The sequence below is a fragment of the Biomphalaria glabrata genome, chromosome 2 (assembly GCF_947242115.1).
Source record: "Biomphalaria glabrata chromosome 2, xgBioGlab47.1, whole genome shotgun sequence".
NCBI lineage: Eukaryota > Metazoa > Mollusca > Gastropoda > Planorbidae > Biomphalaria > Biomphalaria glabrata.
In genome coordinates, this window is record NC_074712.1 from 58,249,609 (window position 1) to 58,262,802 (window position 13,194).

The following is a 13,194-nucleotide window of genomic DNA, read 5'->3' on the forward strand; positions in this document are numbered from 1 at the left end:
ATGGGAGACTAACGTATGCCAAAGGCAGCCTTTTTTGGTGAGCTAAAAGGTGGTCGACGAAACAGAGGCGCCCCACGGAAACGCTTCAAAGACCAGCTTAGGCGTCACATTTCCTTGGCTGACATAGAAGAGAGCACCTGGTTGTATACAGCATCAGAACGAGACAGCTGGAGGTCACTCACGAAGGCCGCGGGATACACATTTGAGACCAGAAGAAAATCCGCTGCCGAGGACAAAAGCAGACGGCGAAAAGAAAATCTAAATCGACCACCTGCGGACAATGGTTATCCTTGCCTTGGACAAACGCAGACGGCGAAAAGAAAATCTAAATCAACCACCTGCGGACAGTGGTTATCCTTGCCTTGGACGTGGCAAAATATGTAGGTCACAGCTGGGGCTGCGCAGAACGGGAAATACTGCACTCCTCACTAATCTTCGGACTCGAAGACAAGGCTTATTATATATATTATATAACAAATATATTTTTCTTACACATGTACCCCAGTGCATTTATTTTATAAGTACGGGGACAGACGTAGACGGCAAAAAGAAATTCTAAATCGACCGTCGCCGGACAATGATTATGCTTGCGCGAGTGTGGCTAAATATGTAGATCGCACCTGGCTGCGTACCGCGGGAAATATTGCATTCCTCATTAATCTTCCGGCTCGAAGACAAGCCTTATTAATAAACATATATATGTATATCTAGACTCTTGATTTTTACATCTGGATCTAGAATCTAGATCTTAATATAGGTTCTAATGCAGGACTCTGGTCAGGTAAGATAAAAAAAATATATTTGTCAATCAACACCGGCAAGCAATGGCCTGATTGGCCAGCTAATCAAATCGTCATTAGTTTAAAATTCATGACATTTAATTATATCTTTTGAATTCATTTCCATTAATATATTAGATACTCATATTGAATGAAAATCCAATTCTTATTTATTATTTTAATCTATTTACATTTCTTTTGTTAGATATTTTCAGAAATATTAATTCTAAATCACTCTACAGCTAACTTGTGCGGGAAACAATAAATATCTGGCATAATAATAAATCTTAACGCCAGCCGCCATCAATATTTATTTATAATGTAATGTGCATATTACTTTGTTTACAATTGCATAGCATAAGAATAACTTCAATTTATATAATGTGCATTGTTGAGTCGTTTTGTATTAACAATATTTCACAATAAAAAATAAAACGTAAAGCTTTAGATTGGCTTTCTTTTCCAGATCTAATCTAAATCTAGTAGAGTAGTAAGTCTGTAAGTTAAATAAGTTACTCTAGTCACTAGTCTAGACTGAGTCGAGTGAGATAAGTTCTAACCACAAACTGTGACAAACTTGTCTTTACAGTCTAACTACTCTAACTTAACTAACTACTGTAAGTTTCAGTTAGAGTTAGAGACACTCAATGTAGTGAAGTAGATTTAGTTATCTAGTAGTGTAGACAGTAGACTGAGTAGTCGTGAGTCTGGTGACGGTGCAGTAGTGTCAGTGACTATCTTGTCTAGTCTAGTCTTACTTTACTAGAGTTAACTCTAATCTATCTCTATCTCAGTTACACTGACTCAGTATCTGTAGACACTAGTAGTATATTAGTATATAATACTAGTAGATCTATTATGATTATCTAGAGTCTAGTAGATCATAGTAGATGTAATCTAGTCTAGTTTAGATTTTGTTATTAAATAATTATTAGATCTTCATGATACTTCATCTAAATTCTTAGGTAAATTTGAGTCTCTAGACTAGAATCTAAAATCTAAACTAGATATGTCGTAAGTGAAGACCATTACTGGCAAAAAATAGTAATAATATTAATATTAATTTATAGTATAAAATACTAGTCTAGATCTAGTCTATTCTATGTCTATATTATTATTATAATTAGATCTAGAATCTAGAGTAATGGTGCCATATGGAAACACCCCCCTGGGTAGGTACTTCGATAAAAATTTCAAAATGATCACAATGCAATGGAACCTATTTAGTTCTAAAATAGAGCTTGAGAAATGCTTTCCAATGATACCAATTTTATATTGCTGAGTTAATTGTGAGGGAAGTTATTAAATTTTTAGTGGCCAAAAATGAGCCTTCTTTAGCCTTTGTAAATAAAAAAAAAAATCTGTGACCGAAACAACTGACAGTTGAACTTAAATTAACTGTATTATAAAAAGTCTTAAAGATATGGGGTTGAAACTTCACACTCTTTTACATTAACCAGTATTCTGTTAAAATAAATTTAAAAAATAAGACCAAGCAATAAAATCTTTGAAAAAAGTTAATTAATATATAAAAAAAGCCTTCGACAAAAAATAAAAATATATGTGATTTTGTCACCATATGAGCCCAAAAATCACAAATAAAACAAATCAGAGATCTGTATTGTGTTTTATTTTGTTTAATTATAATTCTACTGTATTTAAATAGCTATTTATATGCATCAGATAGATAATTCTTATAAATTATAAATGAAAATAGCACTGCGCAGAAAAATATTTCCTAAAATTTAATGACTATAACTATCATAAACTTCATAAAAAAAACAGTTTTAACCTTTTTGTAGAGCACTGGCAATTAATCATTTTAAAATGCCTTAATTTAAATGCTTTAAAAATTAGATTGTAAATGAAAAATTTCTTGCTTCGGACAATAAAATAAAAAAGAAACCTTGCGATTTTTTTTAGAAGTTATTAAAAGATATTTTACTTGACTTTTTGTGCAATAATAGCTCATTATTTTAAAAATATAATGTACTCATTTATTAACTATTAATTTACATGTATATTAATAGAAAAAAAACAACACATAGAAAAAAAAATAATTATTAGTTCGCTGAGCTAAAAATATGAAAAAAAAATTGTAATATTTAATATGCTAAAACTTTGATGGAAATGACCACCCCTAAAAAAAAGGGTAAAATGTGCTGACACACTTTTCAGCCATTTTTTGGGAGAAAAAAAAATGGATCTAGGTCAGTTTATCGAAGTACCTACCCTGGGCCCTTTTGTACCATATTGACATTGATGACATCTCACCATATTTTATTATTGCATCTTTATTTTGATGGCTATTATTATAGTTATCACAGAAATGCTGTGGTCTGTGGTACTATGGTGCACGATCCATTTATATATATTTTTTTTAACACATTTAGTTCGACCTAGTTAACTCACTGGCACTAAGTATTCCTGTGTCAGATCGTTTCTGTTAGGCGATAAAGTACACTGGTATGAAAGCATGTTTTTTTGACCTCATACACATGAATGGGGTGCTTCTGGTACTAAGCCCTGGCCCTGGGGCTACTGTAAAGCCACATGGTGCATTAAATCTTTCTCTCCTTAATTATTTTCCACGTTCTGATGGAATTATTAATTTAATCCGATTGTAGTGCACTAACATGTTATAATTAAAATGGTATAATTTTTTTTTTACAATCATAGAATAATGTTTTTGATATTGAATTAAAGGAAAATGAATGTTGTTTTTTTTTTAGATATGATAAAATCAAGTGATATTATTTTTTTTTTGCTTTATGAAAAGTAAAAATGAAAATCTGAAAATTATTATAATCTTTATTCTTATTTTCATGAAATAGAACCACTAAAACAATAAAACAAAACTGGAGCACATTATCCAAGGTCACCACCATAGAAAATTTATGAGAAAAAACAGCAACTTGCAACATTAAGTTCCAGTAAGAAAATAATTACACTGCACATGATATATTTCAAATAAAAGTACTTCATTGCTAGTTACATAATGTTTGCCTGAACAAAAAAAAAAACTTCCATGTTTTAACTGTGGTATTTAAAACAATCCATATTATATGGATGTTCGGGACATAACGACAAGTCTAATCCTATCATTGTAGTCGTGGTCAGAAATTTATCAATTTCAGTTAGAAAATGGTTTCCATTTTGTAAAAATGGATGTCCTGCGTGCATGAGTGTTTATTTTTATTATGTAGACTGCATAACTGTTTATTGCATCAACAAGATTATCAACAATTGCAGAATCTAGTAAAGCACTGATGCCTAGGCCTAGATCTAGAGATGTATTGTTTGTGCTAATATGTCTAGTTTTAGGAGGGTTGGTGGCAGGTCCATCAGCTAATGAACTTTCAGATTCAGATCGAGAATCTAGATCCGACACTAGCACTATCACTATGAACAGATTAAAAAAATCTCTGTCATCTGAATCAATAAGTTCTCTTACTTGCTGATCCGAATATAATAATTTAGATCTCTACAAGTTTTATTAGATCAACCTCCAGATGGGCCAGGCTCCATTTCCATTTTAACACAAACAAAAAAAAAAGAAAAAGACGACTTTCAAAATGCTCTGTTATATTAAAACCATGTTGAAGGAAGTAAACAGTGAACTCTTCTGCAAGCGTAAATCATGTAGATTTAGAATATAAGCATTTAAAATTATTAACCAAGAATAGGAACGAAACAAAGATGTTTAAATGCACAGACGGCAATATTGTCTCTTAATCGACTTTTAAGAAAAAAAATGGATGATATTATCATCGCTTAGGAGAGAAAGAGTTAACAATGCAAGGCCTGTATAGATTGGATTCAGGATTGAAAGGAGAACATGTATATATTACACTTCCCTTGCTTCCCATTAAACCTATTCAGAATTATAGGATGTATTTGATAAGGTTTACCATTTTATAAAATGCTAGTACAATATAATATCAAAACACATTTTTTTTTATGTTAATAGTGTATTTTTATGCTATATTTTCTTTAATGTTCAAAGCAAAAATAAACATAATCAGTAAATTTTTATTGTCTTGAAGACAACAAAACGCAAGCAATGTGACAGTAAAGTAGTTATTAGCTTAACAATGAAAATAAAATATAATTTTACCAGAAAGCAATGCCTGCAATCAAAAAGAAGTGGATCAAAGCCAGCCAAGATGGAGGAGAAGTGCCAGATGAGCTGGATGGTGAAGAGGCCATTGGAGATGAAGACAAGGAAACAGCAGAGGGAGCTAATACTGCAGAAACGGCTGTTAAAATTAAAAAGCCAAAGAAGCGATCTGCTCCAACCTCACCATCTCTTCTGAGGGGTTTGGATGGGGAGGTTTTGTTGGAGAAAAGGAAAAGATTTATCCCCCCAGCTGAGCAGAAGCTTTTGGATTGGTAAGCTTTATATTTTGTTTTATAAGTGAATGTATAGAATATATAAATAGATTTATCTGGCAGCCTAGTATGCCATATTGTGCCAGCGACATCACATGGAAATATTAGTAAAGTGCTATTCCCTAAAGGGAATTTCTGCATTTCATAGAACAATCAATGATATTAAGATAGTGCTTAGTAAACTTAATTGTATAAAACCACATAAGTTTAGTTTGTATCTAACGAATAGCCAAGTAATGTGCAGCAGATATTAAGTTTAATTCTATCATGTATAAAAATGACATTCTAACCTTATATTCTTTCTTTGTTTATGATGTTATTTACTTTGGCCCAAATTAATGTTCATGTTGGCTAAACTTTCTTCCATTAGGTTAGATACCAACTTAGAGGCACGTACAGAAGACACCATTCACCTCCCCCATCTCTATGCCTACTTCACCGATCTTTGTCAGGCTGACGGCTCCGACATTTTAGACCTTCAGCAATTTAGCAGGGTGATGACAATAGTTCACTTTCATTAGTTTCCATGTAGATTTTTTTTTTTTTTAAATTAGATTCTGCTGCATTGTTTTGATATGTTTTTTTGCTGTTTTTTTTTTTTTGCATTACATTTAATCATTCCTCTAACAAACTTGGTTAAAAAATCTTTTCCAGATGGTTAAAGAAAAATTTGGTAAAACTTTTGGTGTTAAAGCAACATCCATTTACAAGAGCCTAATAAAAGAGCGCAAAATAAATAGAGAAAAGAAGAAAAGTGGTGGGATCAAGATGAAAGAAATTGTACATGAAGCTATCAACCATTTTGGAAATCCTGTATCCTTGTTTTAAATAGTAACATATTCTATTCTTTGAAACATTTGACATGAAGTAATGAGCTGACAATTAGAAGCTGTGTTTGTAGTTTTCACATTATTCAAACATTATGTTGATTGATCTTAACTTGATCTCAGTGGGCTGGAGTGAGAATGTTTGCTCTAAAGCAGTATATAGGCAGTAAATACCCAGCATTACAGATTGATCTCAAACCTAAACTTCTTAAAAGAAGTTTGGAAATGGGTGTCCAGTATAATCAAATAGAATTGGTGAGTATTGGCGTGTAGATTTGACCTAATAATAAGAATTTCTTTTATAAGTTATTGATAAATTTATAGTGCATCTTTAACCCAATAGCTCCTATTTCCTCTTAGGGAAACCCTTCCCAGGCTCTAAGGAAAGAGGGATAACCCTGAATTTAAAAAATCATAAATATTTTGAAAAAATAATCAAATTTAAGATCTAATACTAATAAATAAAAAAAAAAACTTTAAAAAATAGAATATGTCTAGTTTAAAAAAAAAACAAAAAACTTTTAATACCCTTAGAATATAAAATAGCTTCAAAAATACTCATTTTCCTAGGTGAAGGCTTATACACTGGGGCTATGGGCCTGTTCGTTGGAAAAATTATTTAAGCAATAAAAATCTTCCTGATTTTACTTCAAATAGAATCTGTAATCTCCACAATGATTTGTAATGACGCTTGCGACATGACTGGAAGAAACCTTTTCTTTAAAAAGTTTAAAGCAAGTATACTGAGAATGTGATTTTAGAAACGTTCAACAACGGTTTAGGACAAAAACAAGAAAACATTCTAGACAGCAGAAGGAGCTAATGGGTTAATTCATGCAGGTTTCACTAAACTATCTTTTTTTAAATCCAGGTAAAAGGAATAGGCATGGCTGGGTACTACAGACTGCCAGGAGCCAAGCCCCCTTCACCTACTAAAGCTACAGAGCCTAAGGTGAGTTCTGATAATCAGATTATATTTATATTTCATTAGAGTTAAACATTTCTTCCCTGTCCACGATTTATTTATGAAACTTTATGATTGTTTACCTTTTGGGAAAGTCATATTCTACCATGGGCTTTTATGCGTGTTCTGACAAATTTTGATTAATTACAGCCTAAAAAAATGAAAGGTTTTATTCACATGCATTTTTTTTCAAAGCTTATATCAATTCACTTTGTCCATCTGGCCAAAATCTCAAACAAGGGAAACAATTTGTACTTGAGTGAAGTGGTGGTATAAGCTGAGTTAGTCCCCTTTATAGATTGTCATCTGAGGCTTAGTGAACACAAACATGAAATAGAAACAATAGATAACTATACAATCTTCCATGTTCGTAGACTCTTCGCTGGTAGAGTGGTTACCACATTGGCTTGAGAAGCCTGTGAAGGCTTTAGCCCACAAGTTCGAATTCAGGCTGTTCCCTTTTATTTTAAATACATTTAAAAAGCGATCACCCAGATGCCCAATTCTTTCACCATTGTAGTGTAGGTGACAGACTAGTAGGGGTAGTTGATTGTGTTGAAATCACCAGTTTTTTTTTTGTGTACACTAATTACTAATACAACTTTTTTGTGCTGGCTATATATCATTACACTTTCTTTGCGTAACCAAATTACTATTTCATCACAAAGATCTTATATTTTTATATTATAATTATATAACTATGAAGAATTAAGAAAATAAAGTAAAAACATTTCAAGATTATTGGCAGCCTGCAGTTGTAAGACAACTATGTTTTTCTTGCTGTCTTGAATAATAACATTTACTGGCGTAGGAATAGTAATCAATAAGAATTATTTAGTATAAAAAAAAAATTCTATTGAAAAATATGTCCTCCTATTTGTTGCAATATTGGCACTCAAGATTGATTGTTCAATAAACTAAACTAGACTCTGGTGTTTTGGGCAGGCTGCGGAAGGTGAGGAAAAAGAGAAAGAAACAGATGAGTCGGCTGAGGAAGGGGCCAAGGAGTCAGCCACTGAAGACCAGGCTCCTAAGAGTACTGAAGAGAATGGAGAAAAACATGAGGAGAGTGGAGAAGACAGCAAAAAGAAGAAACACAAACCAAGTGAGTTCTGTCTTTGTAAGGTATCTAGCACTCTATTTCCACATTTATGTGTCTTTGTTGTTGTTTTTTTTTTTTTTGGGGGGGGGGGGGTCCTTTTTCATGTACTTTCTCAGTTATTCTGTTTTTATTAGAAGGTAATGAAATTAAAATATAATTATATTTGGAAAGAAGCATGGAAGTGAAGCTGAAATTTTAAGGTCTATTATTTTTCTTTATTTCTCATCTTGTGTCCGTGCACTCCTGGTAGTAAGATGTGTGTGGAAGGGGGTGGGGCTGTTTAGATATTTACTATTTTGAATGTCTATTTATCAATGATTTTTCTTAAACTCTGTATTGTACTTGCGGGAAGAAGTGCTCAGTGTAAGCATTAAGAGGTTATAAATACATTATTTTTATACTTAAGATTTGAGGACTAATATCTGTATGGGGGAATTAAAATCATTTGGTGAATGCATTGACCTCAATATTTTGTAGGAAAAAAATGTTTCTGTTTCTTTCTTTTCAATGGACATATTTTATTGTTGCATTCTGTAGTACTTAAACTTACATATTTTGAGGAGATCAAGAAACCTGCAGTTACTGAAATTATTTTGGTTGAATTCTTACTCAGCCTATATAGTTAGTAGAAATCTTAAAAGATGCAGTTTGTGGGTTATTTTATTGTTGTACTTTTACTAAAGCCATTTTATTTTGTGGATATCTTGAAAGATGTAGTAATGCAAATATTTTATTGTGGCATTCTTACTTAACCTATTTCATATTCATTTGATAGAAAAAATAGAAAAGGTGACCTATTCACACATTAGACATGGGAATCCAGAAAAGATTGAAGACACCTTTCCACTAGCTATCACCTATCAATCTGCCCCAAAGGCTGCTTCCACTGTTAGGATCAGAAAATATATTCAAGAAAAATATGGCGAAGCTGTTCCAGATCACAAGTAAGATGTGTTTTGTTGAGCATTGTACATTTTAGAACAATGACTTTAAGATGTTTTTATAAACTTGTGGGTTACAAAAACAAATAGTGGATTCCAAGTAAGGATTTTTTTTACAAAGGTTATATCAACTCTGTCTGGTAAAACGTTTGTACATGTTATCTCTCCCTCACCCAAGCTTGGATCAAGTTGAAATAGTGTACAATTATTTCTTTTACCTGACAACACAAGAATCAATTTAAAAAATTAACTCATTATTTAATTAACTATTGCTAATTAATTATTTTGTTTGGTATCTTGAACAAGGGAAAGAAATTGTACTGCTTGAAGTGGTGGTATAAGCTGAATTAGTTCCCTTTATAGGTCTCCACTCTAAATTGAAACAAACAATATATGACAATACAATCTTTTCTAGTCATAAGTACCTCACTAGCAGAGTGGTTAGCACGCCGCCCAAGGATGCGTGAACCACGAGTTCAATTTCAGGTAATTCCCCCCCCCCCCTTTTTTTTTTTATGCTTTTAAAAACCAATTAAGGTAAAATCAATCCAGATATCCCTTTCTTCCCCCCTCCCACCCTTTTCCTCATTTTTTCAACTGGTCCAGATAAGTGATAGTGACTGATTCAAACTAAATGATACAATTACACTTCAGAATTTATTTATTTTTTTTTTTGTTTCAAAAAGTATTTTTTATGTTTTTCTTGTTTTTTTTTTTTTACTTCTAGATGGCGCAAAGCAATAGAGAGTGGAGTAGATAAAGGCTACTGGGAGTACTTGTCTGGCTCTGGCATTGGAGGGAAGTTGCATTTACTTATGGATGATTTCAATCCCGGATGTGAGTCTGCAGAGACCATTTTTAGATTCTGTTTTAAAAAAAATAGACTAATTGGTCATCAATGATCATCACAGTTTCCATGATTGAGAAAAGAACAAAAACTTCCTGGACAATCTTTAAATAGAGAGAACGTTTAAGAAAAGTGGGGGGCTGGGGGAGTTTAAAAAGAAATACTGATTTCAGTCTGTTAGACATCACTATATTTTTGATGACACTGAAAAGGTATTAAAACATTTTCTTTTTCCTGACCCACATGTCCTAGTAAAAGAATTCCCCAATTCCTGGTAAGAAGTATCTATGAAATTAATTTAAATCTTAATAAAATGTATATATAATGTAAAAAAATGTAATTGTAATGATTCTAAATAAATGGTAAGTAAAATAAATATCTTGACAAATCTTACAAATGCTTAAATGCAATTCTAATTTTTGTTGGGCATTGTTGGTAAGCTTTTTGTTTTTAATGTAAAGTGTGAAATTATTTTATCTTTTTTTTTTAGCTGAACAAATAGAGGACAGAATCTGTGCCGCAATTATTGCATGTCATGAGCCTAAAGCAGCTTCAGCCAATCAAATAAAGAAATATATTTCAAAGTACCACCCAGATTTTAAAGTGGATGAAAGACCTATTCTTTATAAGAAAGCATTGCAGCGGGCCCTTTCTAAAAACTTACTCACGTAAGTACTTGCTTGTGTTAAGCATTGACGTAAATCACTTCAATGGTCCTAGGCACTTGTATGTCTAATATATGTTCTAGCATGTTGTTATATATTGAACCACCTTCTTTTGTCATCTGTTTTAATATCTTTTTTTTTTTTTGTTTTGTTTTCAAAGACAACTTAGTGGACTTGGTGCCAGCGGATCATTTCAGCTTACAGCGCCTTTTGTGCCATCCCCTCTTGTTCTGGCTGGGGAAGATGATTCTCAAGGAGAAGCTGATGGCTATGAGTCTGATGAGCCTGTGTATATTCCTAAAGGTACTAAATCCAGAGGTTTGCCTAAAATTAAAACTGTGGAACTCAAGCAGTCAGCAAGCAAGGCAAAAGCCAAACCAAAGAAACCTGCTGCAACATCTTCAGGAAGGTCTAAGGGTAGAAAACCTGTTTATGCTGAGGAATCTGATGTCTCCGATGAAGAACCAGAGGTGAAAAAGAAAAAATCCCCTTCCAAACCCAAACCAAATAAAAAAGCAGCTGCAAAGGCCAAAGGAAAGAAAGCTCCTGCTTCGTCTGCATCCTCTGATGAAGAGGAGGAGGAGCCAGAGTACACCCCTAAGAAGTCACAGTCTCGGGGAGGTACTGCTCCCACTTCTAACATCAAAAATGGTCAGCAAAAGGGTAAGCAGCCAGCTCCAGCAAGCAAAGGAAATAAATCTGTTTCAAAATCTCCTGATGTTAAATCCAAAGTTGAGGAAAAAAATACTAAACCCGTCAGTAAGCTGAATGGAGAAACTCCATCAAAGAAAAAGTCAAACAAAAACACTTCCAGTAAAAGTTCCAGTAATACCAGAAAGTCATTGGATAAAAATGAGGTGAAAGATGAAATGGCATCAGACATTGAACAAAGTAAGAATCAAAAGTCCTCAAATAAACAAACAGATGAACCTCCATCAAAGAGAAAAGCCAAATCCAACAGCTCTAACAAAAACTCTTCAAAAAAAGCTAAGGCAGATGTCAGCGAGGAAGAAGAGGACGCTATTGAAAGTAATGATGAGGAGCCTGAGTACACGCCAAGAAAGTCCAAGTCAAGAGGTGGCACAGCGTCAGAAAGCAAAAAGGGCACTGTGAAATCAAACTCTCGAGAAGTTCCTTCAGACTATGAGGTCAAGGAGCAGGAGAGCTCTGTCAAGGCCAAGTCTGGGGATGAAGTATCTAGTGGCAAAAAGAAAGGAAAGGGGGCACGAGGCAGAAAATAATTCAGACATTTGCAGTAGTTTCCCTTATTTTTAAGTTCTCTCTCCTTACTACAGTATGAATGATGGGATGAAGGATTTGCTGAGTTTCACACATCCTAATGACATTGAGGTGGCATTGTTTTATAGGTACATGATCTTAAATGTATAGCATCATGTATATGCACAGGCACACACACACATACCAACATATATTTAGTAAGAATGATGTGTTCAGACAGATTAGTCATAAAACTAGATTGTTTTTATTATGGGACATAATATATGAATTTATATATGAATTTATGCTGACATGTGTTGTGTGACAACTTGCTATTGTTGGCTCATGGCAATCTTGGTAAGTTTGTAAACATTAATTTCTAAATTCCATGTTTTAATTATTGTATTTTTTTTTCCCTATAAATCATAAATGGATGTTCCTAGACTGGCTGACAGTTTTGAGGGATGTTCAAAGACTTATTGAAATTCAGTATTGTTCACCGTTATTGATATTTTTCATTTATCATTATTGGACTGGTTTTAAAAACAGTTTATTTTGGATAAGTGATAGTTTGAATCCTTGGTTGTTGTAAGACTTATGTCAAGAATCTCTGAAAAATAAAATATTTCAGCTGTAAAACATTTTCATATCTTTTTTTTTTTATTTTCATTAATTTTTTTTTTTTTAAGTCTGGTAATTTTTTTTTATTTAAAAAAAATTAACTTTAATGGCAGCAGACTTGTTTGTGAGATTTTAATTCTTTTACCTTAATGTATGGTTTCATTTTTTGTGTATCATGGCAAGATTCACATAGTTTGCTTGAAAAGAGGGGGACTTGTATTCTCAGAGGTTATTTGGCTGCTAAAAGCACTTGAAAAACATAGCTCTAGTTTCCCAAAATTATTTTTTTTTAAATCCATAGCCTCAACTTGAGATGCTCAATTGGATAGTATGTGGCTTGTATGCCACTGTGGTAAAAATCTTATTGACATTTAATGTTGATGGAATGGGATGTACAGCTAATTTGGCCAGATTTTCTTTCTATTTGTCTTGGTTGAATTATATTATTATTTCTATTAATATTGAAATATTTGTTCTTTTAATCAATGTTGTTCATGTCTTTTCATTCTATTTTATCATTATCCTTACCTATTTATACATTTATTGCTTTAAGCTGCTATGTTTACAAGGAAAAATTTTATTTTGCTTTTAAAATTTATTTTTTAAAATCTGTGGCTTCAATCCCACTGTCCTTGTGATGTTTCTAGATCTTGGCCTGTGAATGTATGACTAGGATCAATTGAAGTGTATTTTCTTTCCTATTGTGCTCGGATTACTAGTCTTCATAGTTTTATATTTGTGATGAACACACAAAGATGTCCGTTTTATTTTTTACATTGTCATTAAAGAAAAACATTTGTGTTCCTATATGATAATTAAATAAAAGTATGGAAATGAC

At 32.8% G+C, this 13,194-nt stretch overlaps 1 protein-coding gene across 5 annotated transcripts; it reads left to right on the top strand.

The window, feature by feature from the left end:
* Positions 1-748: 748 nt before the first annotated feature.
* LOC106065606 (heterochromatin protein 1-binding protein 3-like) lies at positions 749-13,194 on the top strand. Of its 5 annotated transcripts, XM_056021658.1 has the most exons (12): positions 1,085-1,100; positions 3,614-3,712; positions 4,900-5,171; positions 5,542-5,665; positions 5,826-5,984; positions 6,122-6,253; positions 6,870-6,950; positions 7,908-8,067; positions 8,840-9,008; positions 9,733-9,842; positions 10,343-10,520; positions 10,678-13,194. In XM_056021658.1, the coding sequence occupies exons 3-12, from the start codon at positions 4,906-4,908 to the stop codon at positions 11,756-11,758; spliced, it is 2,460 nt and encodes an 819-aa protein (XP_055877633.1). In that variant the 5' UTR covers positions 1,085-1,100; positions 3,614-3,712; positions 4,900-4,905; the 3' UTR covers positions 11,759-13,194. The 5 variants fall into 5 exon arrangements, with proteins under 5 accessions (XP_055877632.1, XP_013079912.2, XP_055877633.1 ...); XM_056021657.1 differs by lacking the exons at positions 1,085-1,100; positions 3,614-3,712 and adding an exon at positions 749-781; XM_013224458.2 differs by lacking the exon at positions 3,614-3,712 and having other exon boundaries at positions 967-1,100.

What these genes read in the sequence shown, in the direction of transcription:
- LOC106065606 (XM_056021657.1), top strand. An exon ending in GAAGCTGTTCCAGATCACAA is followed by an intron (nt 9,009 to 9,732) that starts GTAAGATGTGTT and finishes TTTTACTTCTAG; the next exon opens with ATGGCGCAAAGCAATAGAGA. An exon ending in GGATGATTTCAATCCCGGAT is followed by an intron (nt 9,843 to 10,342) that starts GTGAGTCTGCAG and finishes TTTTTTTTTTAG; the next exon opens with CTGAACAAATAGAGGACAGA.